General features: G+C 36.2%; 1 protein-coding gene across 5 annotated transcripts; it reads right to left on the reverse strand.

The window, feature by feature from the left end:
* Positions 1–652: 652 nt before the first annotated feature.
* Positions 653–13,530, reverse strand: phyhd1 (phytanoyl-CoA dioxygenase domain containing 1). Of its 5 annotated transcripts, none has more exons than XM_046868645.1 (13): positions 13,291–13,530; positions 11,323–11,356; positions 10,259–10,417; positions 10,109–10,114; positions 9,436–9,511; positions 6,260–6,307; positions 6,003–6,058; positions 5,381–5,443; positions 3,204–3,225; positions 2,766–2,894; positions 2,435–2,551; positions 1,854–1,980; positions 653–1,135 (listed from the first exon to the last, which is right to left on the reverse strand). In XM_046868645.1, the coding sequence occupies exons 2-13, from the start codon at positions 11,353–11,355 to the stop codon at positions 1,090–1,092; spliced, it is 882 nt and encodes a 293-aa protein (XP_046724601.1). In that variant the 5' UTR covers position 11,356; positions 13,291–13,530; the 3' UTR covers positions 653–1,089. The 5 variants fall into 5 exon arrangements, with proteins under 5 accessions (XP_046724601.1, XP_046724600.1, XP_046724602.1 ...); XM_046868644.1 differs by having other exon boundaries at positions 11,323–11,360; XM_046868646.1 differs by lacking the exon at positions 10,109–10,114 and having other exon boundaries at positions 11,323–11,360.
* Between the last annotated feature and the right edge of the window lie 6,760 nt (positions 13,531–20,290).

The raw sequence follows: 20,290 nt of genomic DNA on the forward strand, positions 1-20,290 counted from the left end.
GCAACCCTAAGCCATTGTAGCAGACTTATTTACAGAATAATTGTCATGGTTGCTGAGTTTCCACAGTAACCTCATAGATCTTTAGGCTGTTCATGTGAAACCATCCTCAGGTGCACAAAGTGGTTTCCAGTTGAAGAAACTCCACCCAGAAGTAGGGCATCAGAATGGATCAGGCAGGTCCGGAAAAAAAGTACAAAATGATTTTCCTTTTGGCCTATTCAGTCTGGTTTTTGTTATTTGTTGCTTATTAAGGATAAGCTTATAGGGAAAGATGTTTTACACAAATTTATATTTGTAATTTATTTATCTCTGTAAAGCTGCTGTGGGAAAATGTCCATTGTTAAAACAACTATACAAATAAAACTGAACTGCAATTAATTGAATTGAATGAATAAAGAAAGGGGATTTTAAGTGAATGATTTTGTACCTCTGTGGATTCAATTAGATGGCAATTGAAGTCATTAAAGCCAATAAAAAAAGGTGAATTCAATAGCAGTGTTTTCCTGATAGTCACTCGATGGCAGAATGATTACATGATCATCCCGTGCACCACATTATATGTGCAGTAGGCTGTACAATTTCTCATATTATATGAAATACGGATATTTCTTTAATTCCACTAAATACAATTCTCAACAATGTACACTCAATGTTCATAATATCACTTTATTAAAAATAAAAATGCCCTTTTAATCAGGTTTATTACATATACAAAGTCTAAATAAAGTCAATATAGGTTTATTCTTCATTAACATCATGCACAATTACTATACAATCATTCAGGTGTATGTCTAAGAAAATGGTCTGGGGATTTTTTGTGCATGCAAATATGGGCATAGTTTCTAAAATATTATAATTCAATATCATCTCCATGGACATCATTTAAAATCCTATGTACATGGTGAGTACAATGTTTAAAAATGATTGAGTTGCATATTAAAAGTGATATTTTACAATATATGTTCATTTTCAAGTCACATATCTAAGTTGTTAAAAATAACATCACTCTGAATTGACAAGAAGGTTTTAACATAAAAACAGTTAATGAGACTTGTCATTAACAGGGTGGATACAGTGAAGCAGGCAGTTTTAGGTGTAGAGAGATGGGAAGGGAAGCTCCTCAGTTGGCTGTAGCCTGTGTGTAAAAGAACGATAATGTCAATATGGGGAAATTATCTGCAAATTTGATTAGTATTTTTGAAAAAGCCTGTTGCACCGAAACTGCTCCAGATGTTCGATAAAGTTGAGAAATCATAGCCAGTTGAGCTTTGTGGTAAGCTCACAAAATTCAAAATACTTAATAAGACTCATGTCACTCGCACAAGCTATCTGAAAGGTTCATGATCACAATTTGATGAAAACAATAATTGAATTTATACCATGGTCTGTCTAAATGCTCGAGTCTGAGTGTGCTGCTTTATAAACCAGTGTTCCCAAAACATCCAGTTGCCTACAGAGTGAGACAGCTATTGTAATTATTTCCCGATGACATTACTTAGCTAAATAATGATCAAAAATAAGTTGTTATTTTTATACAGTGAATCTGTTTTGGATTGAAAACATCATTGACAGCTCCAACTCATCATTGTTGGCAAAGTACCTTGGTATAAGCAATTCCTAGTGATTTTATGTCCCATTTTAAAGGAACTCTTTATATAAAATTTCAAATCCACTATGTTATAGACAGATTTGTCTGGAAATTGTGTCTGAATACTTATGAGCTTTCATGTATATTGAAGATCAAAATATTTATTATATAATACATCATTTATTTGTTGGTTTCACACCTTTTTCATGCAATGTGCTTTGAAAATGTAGCTACATCCATTAGTCAGTGCACAAAGTTTTCTCACCAGTTCTCAGAGCTCCAGCAGGTGTTCTCAGAGTCCATGATGTGGAAGGCGTAAACATTGCGGGATGCGTCTGAGGTGTTCTCAGCGCTCCGGTGGAGCACTTCGCCATGGATTAGAACCACACCACCTGCGTTTGTTATGAAAATAATTACAATTATTGGAATGATGGTTGGAAATCCACTCACAGTTATATAGTATAGGAGAGGGTTCTATGGACAGAAATGGTGGATACAGGCTTGACAGTCACACTGACCAAGCCAGGGGTGGTAACAGAGGAAATGCAGTTCAAGGACGGACCATGTGTGGTGTGATCACATCACCGTGTCCCTGGATCATGTTCCCATAACAGCATGCATAGTCCTGTGTTAATCCTTACATTCATGAGTAAAAATAGTTGTTATCTGTGTATACTTATAATTCAAATGTTCATTATGCCACTTATGTGGATGGCAGAAATCTCATTGGAAGCTGAGAAGTACGTTATAGATAAACCAACTCCTAAGAAAAATGTTGTAATCGTAGGCAATTCATAATGAAATTAAATTAAAAAACCACACACTACATCGATGCGGCACTCTCACCTTTCTTGACAGGTGCTGCTACGAAGAGATCGTCACGGTAATTTTGTTCTCGTCCAATAAAATCAGTTAGAGGAAATGAGCCTTTTGGGGTTCGAACCATCCGCCTGGTGATTCCATCTTTTACGTACACATGCACACACACAAGAATACAAGGCTTGTTTTCATTCAGAAACACATATATTACAAAGGTGAATTGACCTATCCTGCTAAATAAGTGTGTGTGTGTGTGTGTGTGTGTGTGTGTGTGTGTATATGTGTGTATGTGTGTGTGTGTGTGTGTGTGTGTGTGTGTGTGTGTATGTGTGTGTGTGTGTGTGTGGGGTATACTAACTCCTGTGCGAGCCTGGTATGAACCACAGGCAGCCATTGTCAAGGGTTGCATCTTCTAGAGCGATCCACACCCCCATCACTTTCCCCAAAGGCTCCGTGTACAGGAAGGTGGCATCCTGATGAGGTGTCACTAACAGGTCAAGACGTTTGATTAGATTACAGTTCTCATTAGAATTAATGTAAACAAGTCAAATCATATGTTGATTTACTTTAATGAACCAATTTTCAGGTCTCCCTGCTTTAGGGTCGATACTGAAACAAATCTCTTCCTCGACTAGAATAATAATGATGGCTACTAATTTGTGTGGATAGAACAGATTCTCAATGCTCAAGCATGTTCAAGAAAGTTTTAAGCACAACATTAATAATAATAATATAATAATTAATCACATTAATGTTCTCTCACTACATGTCACTTCTATTAAGCATGATTTCATACCTTCTCCACCAATGCATGGTTGCTGGAAAAATAAAGAAACCAGAAATAATCAGAAATAAAAATATGAATAAATTAATTAATATTAATACAATCATTCCTAACAAGAATACTTTAATTCCAAAAAAAAAAAATGTTTGGAATATATATACATGATAAATCATTTAATTATTAATGATTAATATTATATCATTTTTATTCTAAAACTAAACTAAAGGAAATGCACGAAAAATTAACTAACTTATTATGTACAAAAGTTTAATATTAAGCCCAAGATTAATGTAAAAAAAAAAAAAATTATAATAATAATAATAAATAAATAATAGACACACAGTATAAACATTGACATTTTATACTACTACACAACTTTGATTAATAAGAACAAAATGTATGGGTTACTTAACATAATCCCATCAATTCTTTGATAACAGAGTGTGGTGTTTCAAAATCTGAATCGCTTTAGGTGTGACCAACTAAGGAAGCTCCTATGACACCACGTCTGTGTTTGACAGACAGATCGATCTGTGACCCCTCGATGTCAATGTCATTGTGGTCGCAGTGTTTGCTTGCATGGTATACAGAGGCTAAAAGCTTCATCCTCTTGTCCACCTGGGGGTGCTGATTTCTCTCATCTTCTTGAGAGTTGGACCAAACAGACCTTTAGAAGAAGCTGTAAGCTGCATTCATCACCTCCTCTTTCTGCATGTTGCCCATCCAGTCAGAATCAGTGCTCAAAGTTATTGAGTTCCTAAGTGGCTTCATAGATCTTTAGGTTGTAGATGTGGAACCATTCCCAGCTGCACAGAGCGGTCTCAATTGAGAAGGACTCCATTACTCCATTACTCCATTACTCCTCCATTACTCCTCCATGTCTAAATTGAAGAGGTCAGAGTTAGCATCACCCTCTGCATCCTTGTCACCAAGTCTGTCCTCCTCCTCCACGAGAAGGTTCTCAAACAGAGGTGGCTAGTCCGGGGATTCCATCATGTCTGCCCAGCTCGTGGTAGCCTTCCGACTGATGGTCAGCAGCCCTAGATTTCCCGGCAGCACCACATATTTTCACTGCCGTTGACGCACAGCGAATGCATGTTTGTGGGGCGACTTTTGAGAGTGCTTTGGGCCCTTACATGCGGGGTCCCTGCCCAAAATGGTTGCTCTGCATGATGATGGACATGGGTGAGATGCAAGCTTCCTGATTTTAGACTCATTCCCTTTGGCGAGGGGGGTGACAGTTGACATGGCTAAGCGCAAGGTAATCAGAAGACACGTCACAACACATCAGTCTGTTGATTTTCATAGGGTAGTTATCCCTAAGGCTCGACTTGAGACATGAAGCCCTTATTTGGCTTGAGGACACTAAACTGCCTATCGTAGTAATTCAACACTCGATAGGTCGAAGAGATTAGCTCACCTTGACTGGGACACTATTCTGAATTTCGCAATGTCGCTTGTTGCATTAGGTGGCGGAATCCAGTGACGACCCGCTCGTTGAAGAGTTTAGCGAAAACCAGTAGAAACTGGATTTGGTGAGGGAGCATGATGCAGTCCCTAACAGAAAGAAAGCGTGAATGACTTTGTAAGGGATCGACCTGAGTGATAAAGGTGAGACGGAGCCTGTCAAAGACAGACGTGGTGTCATAGGAACTCGGAACTCAGAACCCGTCTCTGAGCAGACACATCATGGGTGGATTTTTTGTTTGAGTTGATTCCCAATGTAGCTATTCTCCTACTACTTCGGTTCCATCACTGGATTACTATCTTCCTCCCATAAATTCACCTGATTCTGATTACCGCCTATGTCTTCTGCAGCGACTGAGGCCCACCAGCTCTTTTTTTAAGTCTGCTTTGTATGTTGTTTTTCTGTCTCTCCAACACACTCATAACACCAGTCAGACCCTACTCTACTATATTTATTAGTATTTCATTATTATTATTTTAATAATAATTAAAGTATATATATTACATGAGTTTGATTAACATATAGGCTAAATAGGTTTAATCAAGCTACTTCTATTGTATCTAATAAGTTCTATACTAATTATTAGGTCAATTTGTTGGATTAATATTTTTGATATGTTTGATTAAAACACAGGCTAGATAAGGTTGATTAGAATATTTTTCTCAAAACGTCCGTAGTCAAATAAATTTACCTCTGAAATCAAAAAATAAAAAAGTGATACCTTAAAAATATACATGCTCTGTAAAACAACAGGTTTTATCAGCCCCAGTTTTTTGGCCAAGTTCTGCACAGAGGACAAAAGCACAACATGAGATGTAAAATGAACAATAGTGTACAGTAGAATATATTCACATTTTTTTTCCCCAAAGCACTACTGAATGCTAAAGTTTTATTTGAATGCACTGCATAAATAGATTTCAAAACTTTTTTTGATATGAAGACTCATTTATTGGAGTGCTTTGTAACAGACATTACTGAAATTAAATTTTTCTGATCTTGAAAATTCCTCAGAATGGAAGGCTTTGAGGTTTGGTAATGGAATGATCGTTTAAATACGTTTTAATGTACGCAATAACATAAAAGAACTCTTTCTGTATATGTTCCACAACATTAAATGTTATAAATGAATGCAAAAGTATGAAGTGTGGTTTTCAAATCTAATATTTTCGAAAACTGATGTGGTGTAAAAAGAAATAAAACACTTGTTTTCCAACAGTAATTAAAAACTAACCAACAGCCACTTTGCTTCACATCAAGCTACATCGCATCACCTGTGTCTTCGAATACGCTTGTAAAACATTTTTTTACATAGTTCTAAAACCAGGATTTACAGGTGTCTCTACCTGAACTTTAGGAGAGTGTGTGATGGATTTAAATACAGGCTCATGGGCATGGAGAGCTGAAAAATACAGAGAGGAAAAAACAAACTAGATATACAGACAAATAACTATATAAATACAAACACAAATGCATTTTCTTTTCCTTAAAAGGTGCAGATCATTTGGATGAATACAGAAAGGAAATGGTGAATTCGAAAATAAGGTGAAACCAAAGATCCAGATTATTTTTATGAATTATATTTAATGCGTTCAGCACCTACCATGTCCGATTTTGTTCAGTGAGCGTTCCTTTGGGACAGTAAACTCCCCTGTGAATAAACAGTAAGTCAAAAGATGGCAGGAAACTATAAATAAGCTCTATTTTATATATTTTACATTTTGAGCAAAAACAGTTTCAAAACATAGTCATTTCATACACATCTGTTGGACCCCCCTGTGTCTGTTCACTACAAACCATCTATCAGGGACATGTATGGCTATCATGAATTTGTAGAGGATTAAAGTGTAACAATACTGAACTACTGAAGTTTTCAGAATGGTACATAAGGCTGTCAAGCATTTCACGTGATTGTCCTCATGCTAAACCTGAAACCTGTGTTAAGATGAACTGGAGTGTCACTCCAGATCTGAACTTCAGACCCTGGAGCATGTGGAGAGATTCTGTTTTTGGGATTGACTTAATAATATTTTCATTAAAAAACACATTTTTTTTTTACTGTTCATAAATGCTGATTAATTAAAAGCTAGATTTCACCCATATTTTCAGTCTTGAACCACAATGATATCTATTTTTTTGTAGGGGTGACCCCGAATAGTCGAAGATTTAATGTTTCCATAGGAGGAGCCTGATTCGACTGATAAGCCTGATCTTACCGGTCGAATCTTTGCAGAAGTATTATGAAACAAGGATCATTCCATTTTGGTTATGGGCTGCTCAATGTTGATTTCACATACAACTCCAGATTTTCTTCCAATAAGTTAATATACAACCTATTATGATAATAATGCTGTGAATACAAATGTGAAAAGAAAGAAGCTTTTAATAAATCATTTTAACATGCATGAATAAATCCAACCACCTCTGTGACAAATTTAAATTGAAGGTATATTCTGTTGTAATTTAATTCTGTAAATTTTTTATTGCATTGATGTTGCGCTGTACTTTCATAAAGACACACACACACGATTATATATTATTATCAGATTATGGACTATCAGTCAATTTTACAATTCTGATTCGACTATGTAAATCCTTAGTCAGGGACACTCTTACAAATATGTAGCAATGGTGTCAATAATTCTGAAGCTGTGTATATATATATATATATATATATATATATATATATATATATATATATATATATATATATATATATATATATATGAATTTTACCTGGGTTTTTCCCGGTTTCACAAACTTCAAGCCAAAATCTGAACCCCATAACATTCGACCAATGAAATTTCCGAACAGAAACGGAAAAACGCACCTCACCTGTGTTCTGAGCTGCACGGCATCGGGAGAAAAAAAGTTTTTTTTAAACGCACGACGATGCCAAAAGATAAACTCCCGAGAGAAATAGTTGTGAAAGGAAGGAGGAAGACAGTAAACAATGACTTTCTTGGTAGGCTACTGTTTAGATACAAGCCGTTGTAACGCGTTGAGTCTGGGTGAACTTCTGTACCAGTATGATCCTCCACGCCTACTTAGATCAAAAGGTGCTGGCTATCTGTTGGTTCCTCAAATAATGAAGACTACAGCAGGGGGCAGATCTTTCTCTTATAAAGCCCCACAGTTATGGAACAGCCTTCCAATCAGTGTTCGGGACTCGGACACAGTCTCAGTGTTCAAGTCGAGGTTGAAAACTTATTTATTTAGTCAAGCCTTTTATCAGTAGATTTTCTTAGGTAAAGGCACAGATCTGGAGGGAGCATGGATATAGAGTGTTGGTGAACTGGTATATTTGTATGCTGTCGTCCCCTCACATTCACACGTTCACTCAGGTTTGTTGACGGTGATGTGGTGGGTCGTCTCTTATCCCAGAGATCCCTCATGTCTGTGTTACCTTCTGGTTCTCCCTTTTAGTTATGCTGCCATAGCGAGTCTTGCCGGAGTCCAAACTGCACAGTGACATTAACTTTCATACACCAATAGTTACACTTAATAATCCATATCCTTCTCTCTCTCTCTCTCTCTCTCTCTTTCTCTTTCGGTCGAGTTAAACATGCTCCTGAGGCTCCAGTGACCACTGTTCCTGCCCCTCTCCCCTCCATGGATCTTCACACTTCTGTGCAGCTCGGGACGGTCTCTCATCAACACCTTGGGTGGTTCCATATAATTCCGGAGTAGAACGGGTGCTTTGAGGACGGATTGGACTGTAGTTGGTGTCGGCGGTCTGCTGCACTGACTCGGGAGTGCAGTTTGCTTCTGATCATCATTACTGTACACCGCAACTTTGCATATATGCTTCAAATGGACATTTGGTGCAACCCAGATGAGGATGGGTTCCCTCTTGAGTCTGGTTCCTCTCAAGGTTTCTTCCTTATGCCATCTCGGGGAGTTTTTTTTTCTTGCCACAGTTGCTCATCAGGGACAAACATACTTACAAAGAACATATTTACATTTAATCACCGCATTATCTGTGTAAAGCTGCTTTGAGACAATGTTCATTGTTAAAAGCGCTATACAAATAAAAATGAATTGAATTGAATTGAATTGAAGGGAGAGCTCGCTAACTCCAGTTGCAACAGAAATCATATAAGCACAGACAGGTTTCCAAAACTCGTGCTTTTTTATTTTTCTTGGCAGCAGCGTTACAGGTTAGTCAAAGAAACTTAGAATCAGCATCAGAAAATAATAAGGACATAATCCTCGTCTTGCACACCGCAGTAATAGTGGAAAAATGCAGTGGCAGGCTATTCCCAAAATACCGCTATGCTCCTAAAGGAAGCGCAACATATTTCACCCGTTACACCGTGTGTAACATGTCTTCGTTAAAGTTCATGAGTGTAGACATATAGTGCGGCTTATTTAAGTTAAAAATAAAAATATTTGTAAAATTCAGTGGATGCGGCTTATATATGGGTGCGCTTTATAGTCCAGAAATTACAGTGTATATATATATATATATATATATATATATATATATATATATATATATATATATATAGTGCATTATTAATTATTATACTTTACTAACTATTAAATAATTCATTATTTTAGCTATTTTTTATATTGCATTATGATTAATATCCAAAAATATGTTTAATATTTAATTACAGAAAAATTACAGTACTGATAAATATAAATCTACTGTTAAATTTGCCCACTGGACTTTTTTTTTTTATGAATAAACATACATAATACTATTTTTCTAACATTAAATTGATAGAAATATAATTCACCAAAATCTACGAATCCAACAGCTGGATCACAAACCGTTTTCGTTGAAGACACCTTTTTCGAAGAAAAAGCAGACCTTGTCCCCGCTTGTGATAAAGTAATCTGCATTTCCCTAGAGGTAGACAAACAGAAAGCAAGGTTAGTGACTGATTAGTGATGTCGCTCTGGATAAGGGCATCTGCTAAATGCCGCAAACGTAAATGTAAATGATTAACATAGATTTGAGCTACATATTGAAGATTTGGAGCAGAAGAACTACAGGACCTAGAAAACCTAACTACATGATATTTTTTATAACTATATATACACTGCGCTACGAAAATCTCATTTAACAATTTAACAATTTAGCAAGTGCTTCACAATAGCTTCAGATAATGGCTTTGTAGACTATACGCCATCATTTTGGTCTAAAATACTCTACAATTGTTCACCTGGGTTGAAATCTGATAAAAGCCATAGCATATGATCTATATCATTTCCATGTGAATGAGAGCATTCAATGATCCCTTGTGCAATGTGGATGGGAGCTTCACTCGATTCAGTATAGAGATAGAATAAAGGTCATCAGTAAGATAAACTTTGGATTGATTTGCAGTAGCTGCTAAGGGAACAAGTGAACACAAACCATACCAGAAATATGCTCTTAAATCTTAACAGAGTGACAAGATTTTCCTTTTATTTGTCAGCCCTTAGTATTCTGAAAACTCACCTGCATCTTTCCAAAGGAAATATTTATTTCACAGCACAAAAAAAAGCAAAGAAAAATGTAAAAGGTTATTAATTCATTTTAGCCCGATAAAATTGATTAATCGTTACTGCTTAAGCATTAATTTAACATTAGGCAATAGTGCAACATTACCTGGGTCTTCAGCTGCTCGTCGTGATCAGTAGAAAATTGAGTGCGGCAGTGAACTGGAACATCCATCTGTTCCACTATTTCACTCATCCGTTCTCTCAGCACATCACACTCCTCTGGGCTGAAGAACCCCTCCAGCACCAGGTAACCATCTTCACGGTACTAAGATTTAAACCAAACCACATTGTGAGAAAATATTACCAGGGCAAAAAAAAAAAAATCCAAGGTATGCCACCCTAAAGAGTTACAATTTCAGCTTAGGGGACTGGTGTTCATGACCTACTGAGGACTTGATGCCTGCATGGGCTTTTTTTAAGCATTTATTCATTCATACATCCATTTATTCATCCATCCTTTTATGCATCCTTGCATCCATCCAACTATTTATTTAATTATCCATCCATCTATCTATCCATCCATCCTGGCACATCCATTCATTTATTTTTCAACCATACATCCATCCATCCACCCACCAATTCATTTTGAATGCATCTATCTATCTATCTATCTATCTATCTATCTATCTATCTATCTATCTATCTATCTATTAATTCATTGACACATTATTCCATCTCTCCAACCATTCATCTATCCATTCATCCATTCTTTCATCCATTCATACATCCATTTATCCATCTATTCATCTCCTATCTAGAGTTTCTCCTTAAGTTCAACAGAAACTCACAGATGTGAGAACTGCCCTGCTCTGATCAAGAAGGATGTTATTACAGCTGTGATAATCCCCTCCTCTCACATTCACCACCCGAAGCTCAGAAAACATCAAATCAATTAGAAATTAAATTTGAAAAAAAAAAAATTAAATAAAGCATGCACAGCTTGACACTGTGACGTCCGAGTCAAAACAACAACATGCATTTCATCTGCATACAGTAACAGTTCCAACTACCAGAAACACGGTTTTCGAATGAACATGGAAAAAGCGCATTTATAAAAACGTTCACTTGCGTAAAACGCGCTATTAGAAAACCCAAACAATTCCGTTTCGAAATGAGTTTTTATATCGTTCTGTGCTGGAAAAGATTTCAAGAATGTGGGTTTTAACTTACCTTTTGGACATCCTGCTGTGATACACCATCCATCCTTACTTCGACAGAGAGAGAGAGAGAGAGAGAGAGAGAGAGAGAGAGAGAGAATGTGTGTTTGTGTATATGCAAGAGAGTTGTGTGTGTGTGCAAACGAGAGAGGGGTAGACAGAGAGAGAGAATGTGTGCGTGTGATTAAGCGAGATAGAGAAAGTGTGTGTGTGTGTGTGTGTAGAGAGAGAGAGAGAGAGAGAGAATGTGTGTGCGTGTAATTAAGCGAGATAGAGAAAGTGTGTGTGTGTGTGTGTGTGAGAGAGAGAATGTGTGTTTGTGTGTATGCAAGAGAGTTTTGTGTGTGTGCAAGAGAGAGAGAGAGAGAGAGAGAGAGAGAGAGAGAGAGAGAGAATTTGTTTACGTGTGATTAAGCGAGAGTGAGAAAGTGTGTGTGTGTGAGAGTGAGAAAGACAGAGGGGGAGAGAGAGATTTAACCAGCTGTAGATGTATAATATATAACATGGCACACTAACAGAACAAAATGCAACTTGTATTATAGACTTTCCCCAGTACATTATCACATGTAATTCTTCAATAAATGACTATTTGTGACCTCATATAAAGAAATAAAACACTTCAGTATGGGTGAGAATACAGAGAGAGGCCCAGTCACAGGATTGGCTCATCCCCAACCCACCTACTAGCCCAGGCCCAGCCTGCATTTAAAAAAACATTCAAGATCTTATCCACTCTAATGGACTTTTCAGTGTTATGATATTTTCCAATGAAATTATTTCATATTCATTAAAACACATGCAATAACATGCAAGCGAACATATAACCTAAACTTTAAATCTGAATTATACAGTGAAATAATTGTCAGAACAATTCAAATAAGGGAATTATCACATGATTTTCGGATGAAATCATATTTACAACAGTTTAATTTAAAAGCCTGTATTATAAAAGACAACTGATGTCTTTTAAGCTCTTTTTATTTGTTCTGTAAGGAATACTAATTGTTTTAAAGATAATACATTGAAATCCTGTCACATTAAATTACTGCTTTCTTCTAGAAATTCGAATTATCAAGTCTTTGTCCAAGAAGTTTATGAATCCACTCGGGTTATTTTAAGGCGTATCCAAAATCCAGACCTGTTTAAATGAATCCATAGTACTGTAATGCATGTCTGATGTACGTGAGAGATTCTTTCTTCAAATATGCAAGTTATATGATTATCTCATGTTAGATCAGAGCTGATCTGGACAGTTAGGAGCTTAACATTTTTTTAATGGTTGAGACAATCGAAGATGATCCACTCCCATCAGCCAAGAAGAAGATTCTGAAGCTATCATGGGCACAGACACAAACTTTGACCTGAAGATTACACAACCAAATCCCTGGTGTATTTTCCTATTATAGCACACACCATTGCATTTTTATTTCTTACTTATTGTCTTGAAATGCTTTTTAGCTGGTCACTTTTTACCTGGTCACTGCTTCCCATTTTTTTGAAAATCTCAGCAGAACAAAAAATATCATGATCATAAATGAGCCAGGATGATTTCCTAATGATTAAAGAATGATTTTTAGAAATGTAGAACTGAAAGGAATCCCCTTTTGTACGGACTAAAATGAATCTACTTGTGCAGAATGTTATCCAGCACTCGAAGCCCCGTAATGCGTATGTAAAATTCTAGGAATTTCCTTTTTTTTCTTCTCCAAATAAAAAACACATGTTTTACATTGTGCCCACCCCCTGCACACAGTCATGTACAGAGTGTATATAAATGGACAGATCAACAAATTAAAGGAGCAAATCAATAAAGCTAGTTATCATTCCTGATATCCAGAGTGAGTAAACGATTAGTTCATTTGTTAGGCGTTAAACCAACAACCTCTATTTGGGAGAAATGCAAAAATGCCTACAGAAATCTGTCATTTTAATCTTTATCTGCAAAAAAAAAAAAAGCCTAAAATTGAAAGTTTTGACTCACCTTGTGGATGTCTGACACCAATAGGTTGTTCATTCCTACTTTAGCAGATTGACTGAGTGATTGTTTGTTTGGGTGATGGTTTATTTAGTTACTTGTTTTATTGTTATTTCTATAAAAAAAGATCTCTTTTCAGTGCTGTGGCAACCTTGTAACTGTTATAATCTATAAAGTCATATAATCTATGAAGTTATGGTGAGCTCACTGTATGTAACTGAAAGAGAGCGAGAGAAAGGAAGAGAGATTAGATTGTCTCAGGGACTTGAAGGATCAGATGGATTCAGCATGTCAAATTGGATTACAGTGTAACCATGGCATTACTAGATATAGAAGAGTGTTTCTCAATTCCAGTGTCAGACAGTCACTCCCTTGTACACGGTTTTCTCTCATCTGCTTCACCTAATCCAACTCCAGCAAGGTTTAATAATGAGCTGATATTCAATTCAATTCAATTCATTTTTATTTGTATAGCACTTTTAACAATGAACATTGTCTCAAAGCAGCTTTACACAGATAATGTGGTGATTAAATGTGAATATGTTCTTTATAAGTAAGTTTGTCCCTAATGAGCAAGCCGGTGGCGACTGTGGCAAGGAAAAACTCATTACGACAGACAGGAATGAACAACTACACAGTTACTGTTACTACTGCTACAGTAATTCCCAATCCTGCAACATTTATACACCGGTTATGAGTTTCTGTGAAAGTGGAAATGTAATGACTGATTTGGTTTGGATTCGTTAAAAATTGAATTCATTTCATTCATACTTTTATATCACAACACTATGAAGACTGAGGCACGTCATGAGAGTCACATAGAATATATATTTACATGGCAGAGGTAGAGCTGCATCTTCCTGGAGACAGAACAGGAAAGGAACATCTGATTGCATTTAATCCTTCTTCCTTTTTTTGCCCTACAAACGCCTGTTAACACCATGCATTAGAAGTCAGAAGGCACCTAAGTAAAATTTTGATTTGCTGTCTGTCCAAACCAAAGAAATAAAAGCAAACAATCTGTACTTAATTCAGTTGGTTAACAACATATTTATTTCCATTGCATCATATTGCATTGAATTGCATTGTTTTGAATCAAATCGAAATTGAATGATAATGGGGTGAATCATATCACCGCATCGGTAGATGCTTCAAACGTATCTTTAATGTATCGTATCATTGATTACGCATCGAGATGCAAATCACATCGGCCTCAGTTATGGGGATGCACCTACAAGATTCCTACAGTAAAGAGGAAACATTAAGAATGAAAGTGAAGGTATTCACAACACATGATAGCATTCCACAGCTTGGTGTAACGCAAAACCATTTCAAGACTTACAATGGAAGCATGATTTAAAATCATGCCCCTTTGAAGCAATTGCTAAACTGTTGTTTGGTGACATCCTGTAGCCGTGACAGCTAACTTGTAAAAATGATTGTTTAAACAGGACACAGTGAACAGTACATTGGTACATTGAATAAGTCAAAAGTACATGGATTAGCCCCCTATATAGCTTAGGTCCATTAGGGGGAGCCACAACAGCATTTAGCTGCACTTGGAGAAGAAGAAATGTACTTCTTGCCGTTCCTTTATGAACACAGGCGAACTAACTATTTTAAGATATAAAATTAAATAATGATGATGAACTCGAATGATTCCTATTATTGATAATGTTCATGTAGACATCTGGGTCTATCGAGTCGGTGCATTAATGCTTTGGACTCATCTTTTAAATGCAACTACAATAGTTTAACTGCACTTCTGCCCTTTTGGAGGACACACTATCTTTAAAATTGTTATCAAAATCAGTGCCAATCGAGATTTAAGTATACAATTAACACTAACCTGTAAACCTTTTTAATGCAAACTACTCAGATTAATGACATCAGTACATGGTGACTGACACAATGACTAAATTAGGCAGATAAATTGTTAACTCTGATCAAAAAAGTTGGCTGCATATTAATATGCAAAGCATGTTGAAGACATGATTGTTATAGTACTGCATTGCCGGATTATTCATTGATCAAATCCCTTTGTAAATTAGATAGATTAGACTCGCTGAGTGTACAATGGGAGTTTCTGATTTAGTGTATCCAGTTTAGAGTTGTTGTTGTTTTTTTTAATAAAAATTCTAGTAAGTGTTTGAGCAAACATTAGTGACTGTCCTGAACTAAATGCTCTCTTCAGTTCACAGCACTGCTACTGATAGAAGTGGTTTCCTTCAACTTGTGATCAATGAAAGACGTCTAAACCCTCAGGAGCCCAATTCAGAAAAGAAGAGAAAAGAAGTAGGGAGGAAATGTGCAACAGATAAAGGTGTGTATGCTCATCTTGTTATGAGGATAGTAAAGGCTAATGCATTTAAAGAAATAAGTTACCTGTAGATCACTTAGTTACAATTTCTTGCATAACATTATAATTTATAGTATGTATAGAATGTATTTATCATGGTGTGTATAGCAACAAAGCAATTATAACCGAACTAGTCCAGTTGGATTGTAGTTAAACAGCACTTTCTGTTTTGGTTACCTTTAATGAAGGTGATGGTTTTCTGTGATTGTACTGAAAAGGTCCTGAACTGAGGTCAGTAAGGGGAATCTCCAGTGCAGCTTAAAGGCTGATTTAAAAGACATATATTATAAGCATATAGATGTTGTATGTATCCTATGGCTACAATGATCAAAGTAGTTGTTTGGTTCTTGGTTCTGAAATGTATCTAAATGTATGGACTGCTCTAAGAATATGTTCTTCCTCATCCAGTGACAGTAGCTGAAGCAGAGAGGAGCTTTTTAAAGCTGAAACTCATCAATGTGGGAGATGTTGGTTTATGTAGTACATGCTTTGTGTAATTCGTTCACCACTGCACAATCACCAATCACCTCAGTTTCCCAATGACCAACCACAGATTACCATCGTTCTTTTAGTGACCACTGATTACCACTGTTTTCCAAAGTTCAATCGACACTGTAGCCTATCGATCAATCAGCAAATATCATTGTTTCTTAGTGACCAATCACTAATTTCCGCTGTTCCCAAATGACCAATCACAGACTGCCGCAGTTTCCAAATGACCAATTTATGACTACCATTGTTTTAGAATGATTAATTCCTGATTAAGACTGCTTCTCTATGACCAAACATTTAGCACAACAAGCAATTTAAAAACTTTACATGCAGATGTAAATTGACGTGTAATTGCACATATGAGAACGTAAATAGTAGAAGATTTCAGAAATTTCAGGCAATTTATTATAGAAACATGCTGTTTTTATTAACATATTAATTGTTATATTGCTACCTATTTTTCATCTTTATACTCCAGTTCATTTGTAAAATATCACATCTAATTGCACAATTTAAAATGACCAATGTGTAATATAGCTGACATTAAAAATAGACTTATTGTCTATTTTTAATGTCAGCTATATTACACATTGGCCATACAAAAGCATTGAAGGACAGAGATCATAATAAAAAACCTATGTTTCTATTATAAATTGCCTAATATTACTAAAAATTTGTCTTTTCCAATTTAAGTTATACGATGGAAAATTTGTCTGGACTTGTGGTGTTGACATGGTCAGGGAGGAGTAAGCAGAACACAATGTAGAGAAAAGGGAACAAACAAGGTTTGTTGAAATTTTTTTTTTTGAAAAAAAATTAATTTGTGTGTGTGTGTGTGTGTGTGTGTGTGTGTGTGTTCTCTGTTTAGGTGAGATGCGGGGCTCTGTTCTCTACACAAAACATGGGGTCCTGCTACATAGCAGACCGACAGACAGACAGACAGACAGACAGACAGACAGACAGACGATTAAATGCACTAAATGAGTTTAGTTTTCACAGATATTCTTGTATGCAATTTTAGCAATAAAAATATTTTTTTTTTTCTAGAAAGGAGACAAATTACTTGTTTATTTTAAGTGATCTGTCTTCTCGCTCTTATTTTGTATAGCTCTTTAATACAGAAAAAGTACTTCTTATCTGATTACTCGATTAATTGATGGAATAATCGCTAGAATACTCGCTTTTCTAAAATAATCGATAGCAGCAGCCATAATTAATTGCATATTTTATATATATTGTGTGCAAGAGACCAGACAGGATTCACACTTTCACTGTAATACTGTAACAGTGTCCGTTCTTCATCCATTTTTAGAAATTGTTATTCTGTGTTTTGTTCTGTCTGTATATGCTCGCCATTTGAACGTTCACTATATTCCCCTTTGACCTATTTTAGAGAACTATTTGATTATTGGTTGATCTGTTGCCGAAACCACACACTCTTATGAGTGACATTAAAGATTCATCTGCAAAATTGATCAATTTAAGACAAAAGATTTTAGTAGAAACTGGTTTAACCATTTTGCATTCAAAGACTTATGCAATGAACTGATGCCGAGATGTTTTGGGAGTTCAAACTATTCCGGTGAAACCAGTATGATATATTTTGATCAACATGACAAACAACTGATAACGTAGGAAACAGCAGACAATTGTACACAATCGATTAAATGAATGTGCAAAAGCATTCACAATTTAATGAAAACAACGAGAAATTATGATGTGCACGAGTGACTACATGATGTGGGGGTTGAACAAGTAGTTTTGAGTTGCTTTTGGCATTTTGCAGTAAAGTTTAATACTTGCTACATTTGCGCTCTGTAAACATTATATGCACTTTTACAGAAAAACACAATTTCTAATTGCTTTCCTAGATTAGGGTTAGATTATGAATGCTATGAGGATTGGTGTTAAAAATCTCACTAATATTTGAATTATTTTAGCCTAATTAATTGCCATACTTGGTATTTGTAATTAATAATTTAAATTCTGTAAATTGACACAAAACTACCCACCGGTTTAATCGTAATTCTACACATTGCTTAAACTTCATTACTTTGTTACATGGTACTGCTGTAATATTGTTTCTGTTTTTGATTTTGTTGTTATATTTCATTCCATTCGATACAATTTTGCACATTTAAATATAGTCGCACTACTTTTAACTACCACTAATCACTATCTAATATATTTGCTCATATTTTCTCTTATTTCCCATATTTACCTCATATTTTTCTTTATCTAATGCAGGTTTGATTTTCAGTGCAAGTTACATTCTGTATATAACTTTTTTTATTTTTATATAAAATCTCGAATCTTGTCTAAAATTATATTGTCACCACTAGGAGGCGCTGCAGTTTCAACAGCCCTGTTTTTTTTTTTTGTTGTTTTTTTTTTTGCCCAGTGATGATAAAATGGCTTGTTGGTATAAATAAAAAAATATAATAATAATAATAATAATAATAATAATAATATATATATATATATATATATAGTCCATCACTATCCACTTTATGAAGAGCAATGGTATGTTATCAGTTATCTGATATTGATCTCAGTTAATGTTCATTTCAAAGGCATGGAGGAAAATATTAAATTTTTTAGTGATTTTAAAAGTAAGCGAGCAGAACAAGGAAAATCTCTGGACTTGTTCGTGTGCAGGAAATGTTAAATAACCACTTTTGATAACCGTGGTGAGCAGGAAAGCATCTCAACAAGACCACACAACACATTTAATGTTGAGGCAGATTCTGCCAATGAAGCTCAGCTACTGCAAAGGTTTAGTGTCACGGGTCCCCAGACTTTTTGCATCAATGCCCAGTTTGACACAAGAGAATATTTCCACAGACCATGGGTGGGTTGGGGGATTGTTACCTGAATTGTATATTACTATTATACATAATACAATATAATGAAAATGTATTGATGCAAAAAACTGAGTATAACAGGTTACTGCTTACCTTTTATTACATCCTGGCACCTGCAGCCTTAAGGGTCCTGGTTCGTGTTTTGGACCTTTACTGACCCACTGAGATTCTGTCTGGCTTGCCAATAAAATGTGCCGGAAAATTGGCTCAGAGTAAATGGTCTTTTTTTTCTTTTAATACACCCTGCAGACTCCAAAATTAATTACAAATTTTTACTATTTTTTTATTCTTCCTGTGTGGCCCAGTACCAAATGATCCACTGCCCAGTAGGGGGCCATGGCCTGGTCGTTACAGACCTCTGGTTTAGTGGGTTGTGGACTGTAGTTGTAAAGAGCGATTGAGTTAATATAGCCTTTCTACATCTTGAACTAGTCTGGCCATTTCTTTTTTTAACCTCGCTTCTCAACAAGGCGTTTGTGCCTGCATGACCATTCAAACATTCTGTGGTTGAAAAAAATTTCAATAGTCACGTTTGTTCCCCATTCTATATTTGATCCAAAACTAAATAGAAGCTCTTGATGAATTGAAGCTTTTGGGATGTGGTGGTTTGGGCTCTGAGTTACTGATTAGAAACTCAGGGGTTCAAGCCCTGGTATCACCAAGCTGCCAGTCTTGGGCCCTTGAGCAAGGCCATTACCTTCTGTGCTCCAAGAGGCATTGTATCACGGCTGACCCTGCACTCTGACCGAATCCTGTGGAATAAAGAAATCTCTGGGATATGTGAAGAACAGAATTTTACTGTGCAGAAATGTACACCGATCAGGGAAAACATAACATTATGACTGGTGAAGTGAATAACACTGATTATTTCTTCATCATGGCACCTGTTAGTGGCTGGGATTTATTAGGCAAAAATTGAACAGTTTGTCCTCAAAGTTGACGTGTTAGAAGCATAAAAAATGGGCAAGCGTAAGGATTTGAGCGAGTTGGACGAAGGCTAAATTGTGCTGGCTAGACGTCTGGGTCAGAGTATCTCCAAAACTGCAGCTCTTGTGGAATGTCCCAGTTTTGCAGAATTCAGTATCTATCAAAAGTGGTCCAAGGACTGAACAGTGGTGAACCGGGGCCTAGGCTCATCGATGCGCGTGGGAAGCGAAGGCAGACGAGCTCCTGTAGCTCAAACAGCTGAAGAAGTTAATGCTGTTAATGCTCGACTGGTCAGGACTGTTACGGCAGCAAAAGGGGGGCCGATACAATATTAGCCAGGTGGTCATAATGTTATGCCTGACAA

Source organism: Silurus meridionalis, chromosome 15, assembly GCF_014805685.1.
Source record: "Silurus meridionalis isolate SWU-2019-XX chromosome 15, ASM1480568v1, whole genome shotgun sequence".
Lineage (NCBI taxonomy): Eukaryota > Metazoa > Chordata > Actinopteri > Siluriformes > Siluridae > Silurus > Silurus meridionalis.

What these genes read in the sequence shown, in the direction of transcription:
- phyhd1 (XM_046868645.1), bottom strand. Translation starts at nt 11,355, where the DNA reads ATGGATGGTGTATCACAGCAGGATGTCCAAAAG. An exon ending in CACAGCAGGATGTCCAAAAG is followed by an intron (nt 10,418 to 11,322) that starts GTAAGTTAAAAC and finishes TTTAAATCTTAG; the next exon opens with TACCGTGAAGATGGTTACCT. An exon ending in AGGTGTCTTCAACGAAAACG is followed by an intron (nt 6,308 to 9,435) that starts GTTTGTGATCCA and finishes GTTTATTCACAG; the next exon opens with GGGAGTTTACTGTCCCAAAG.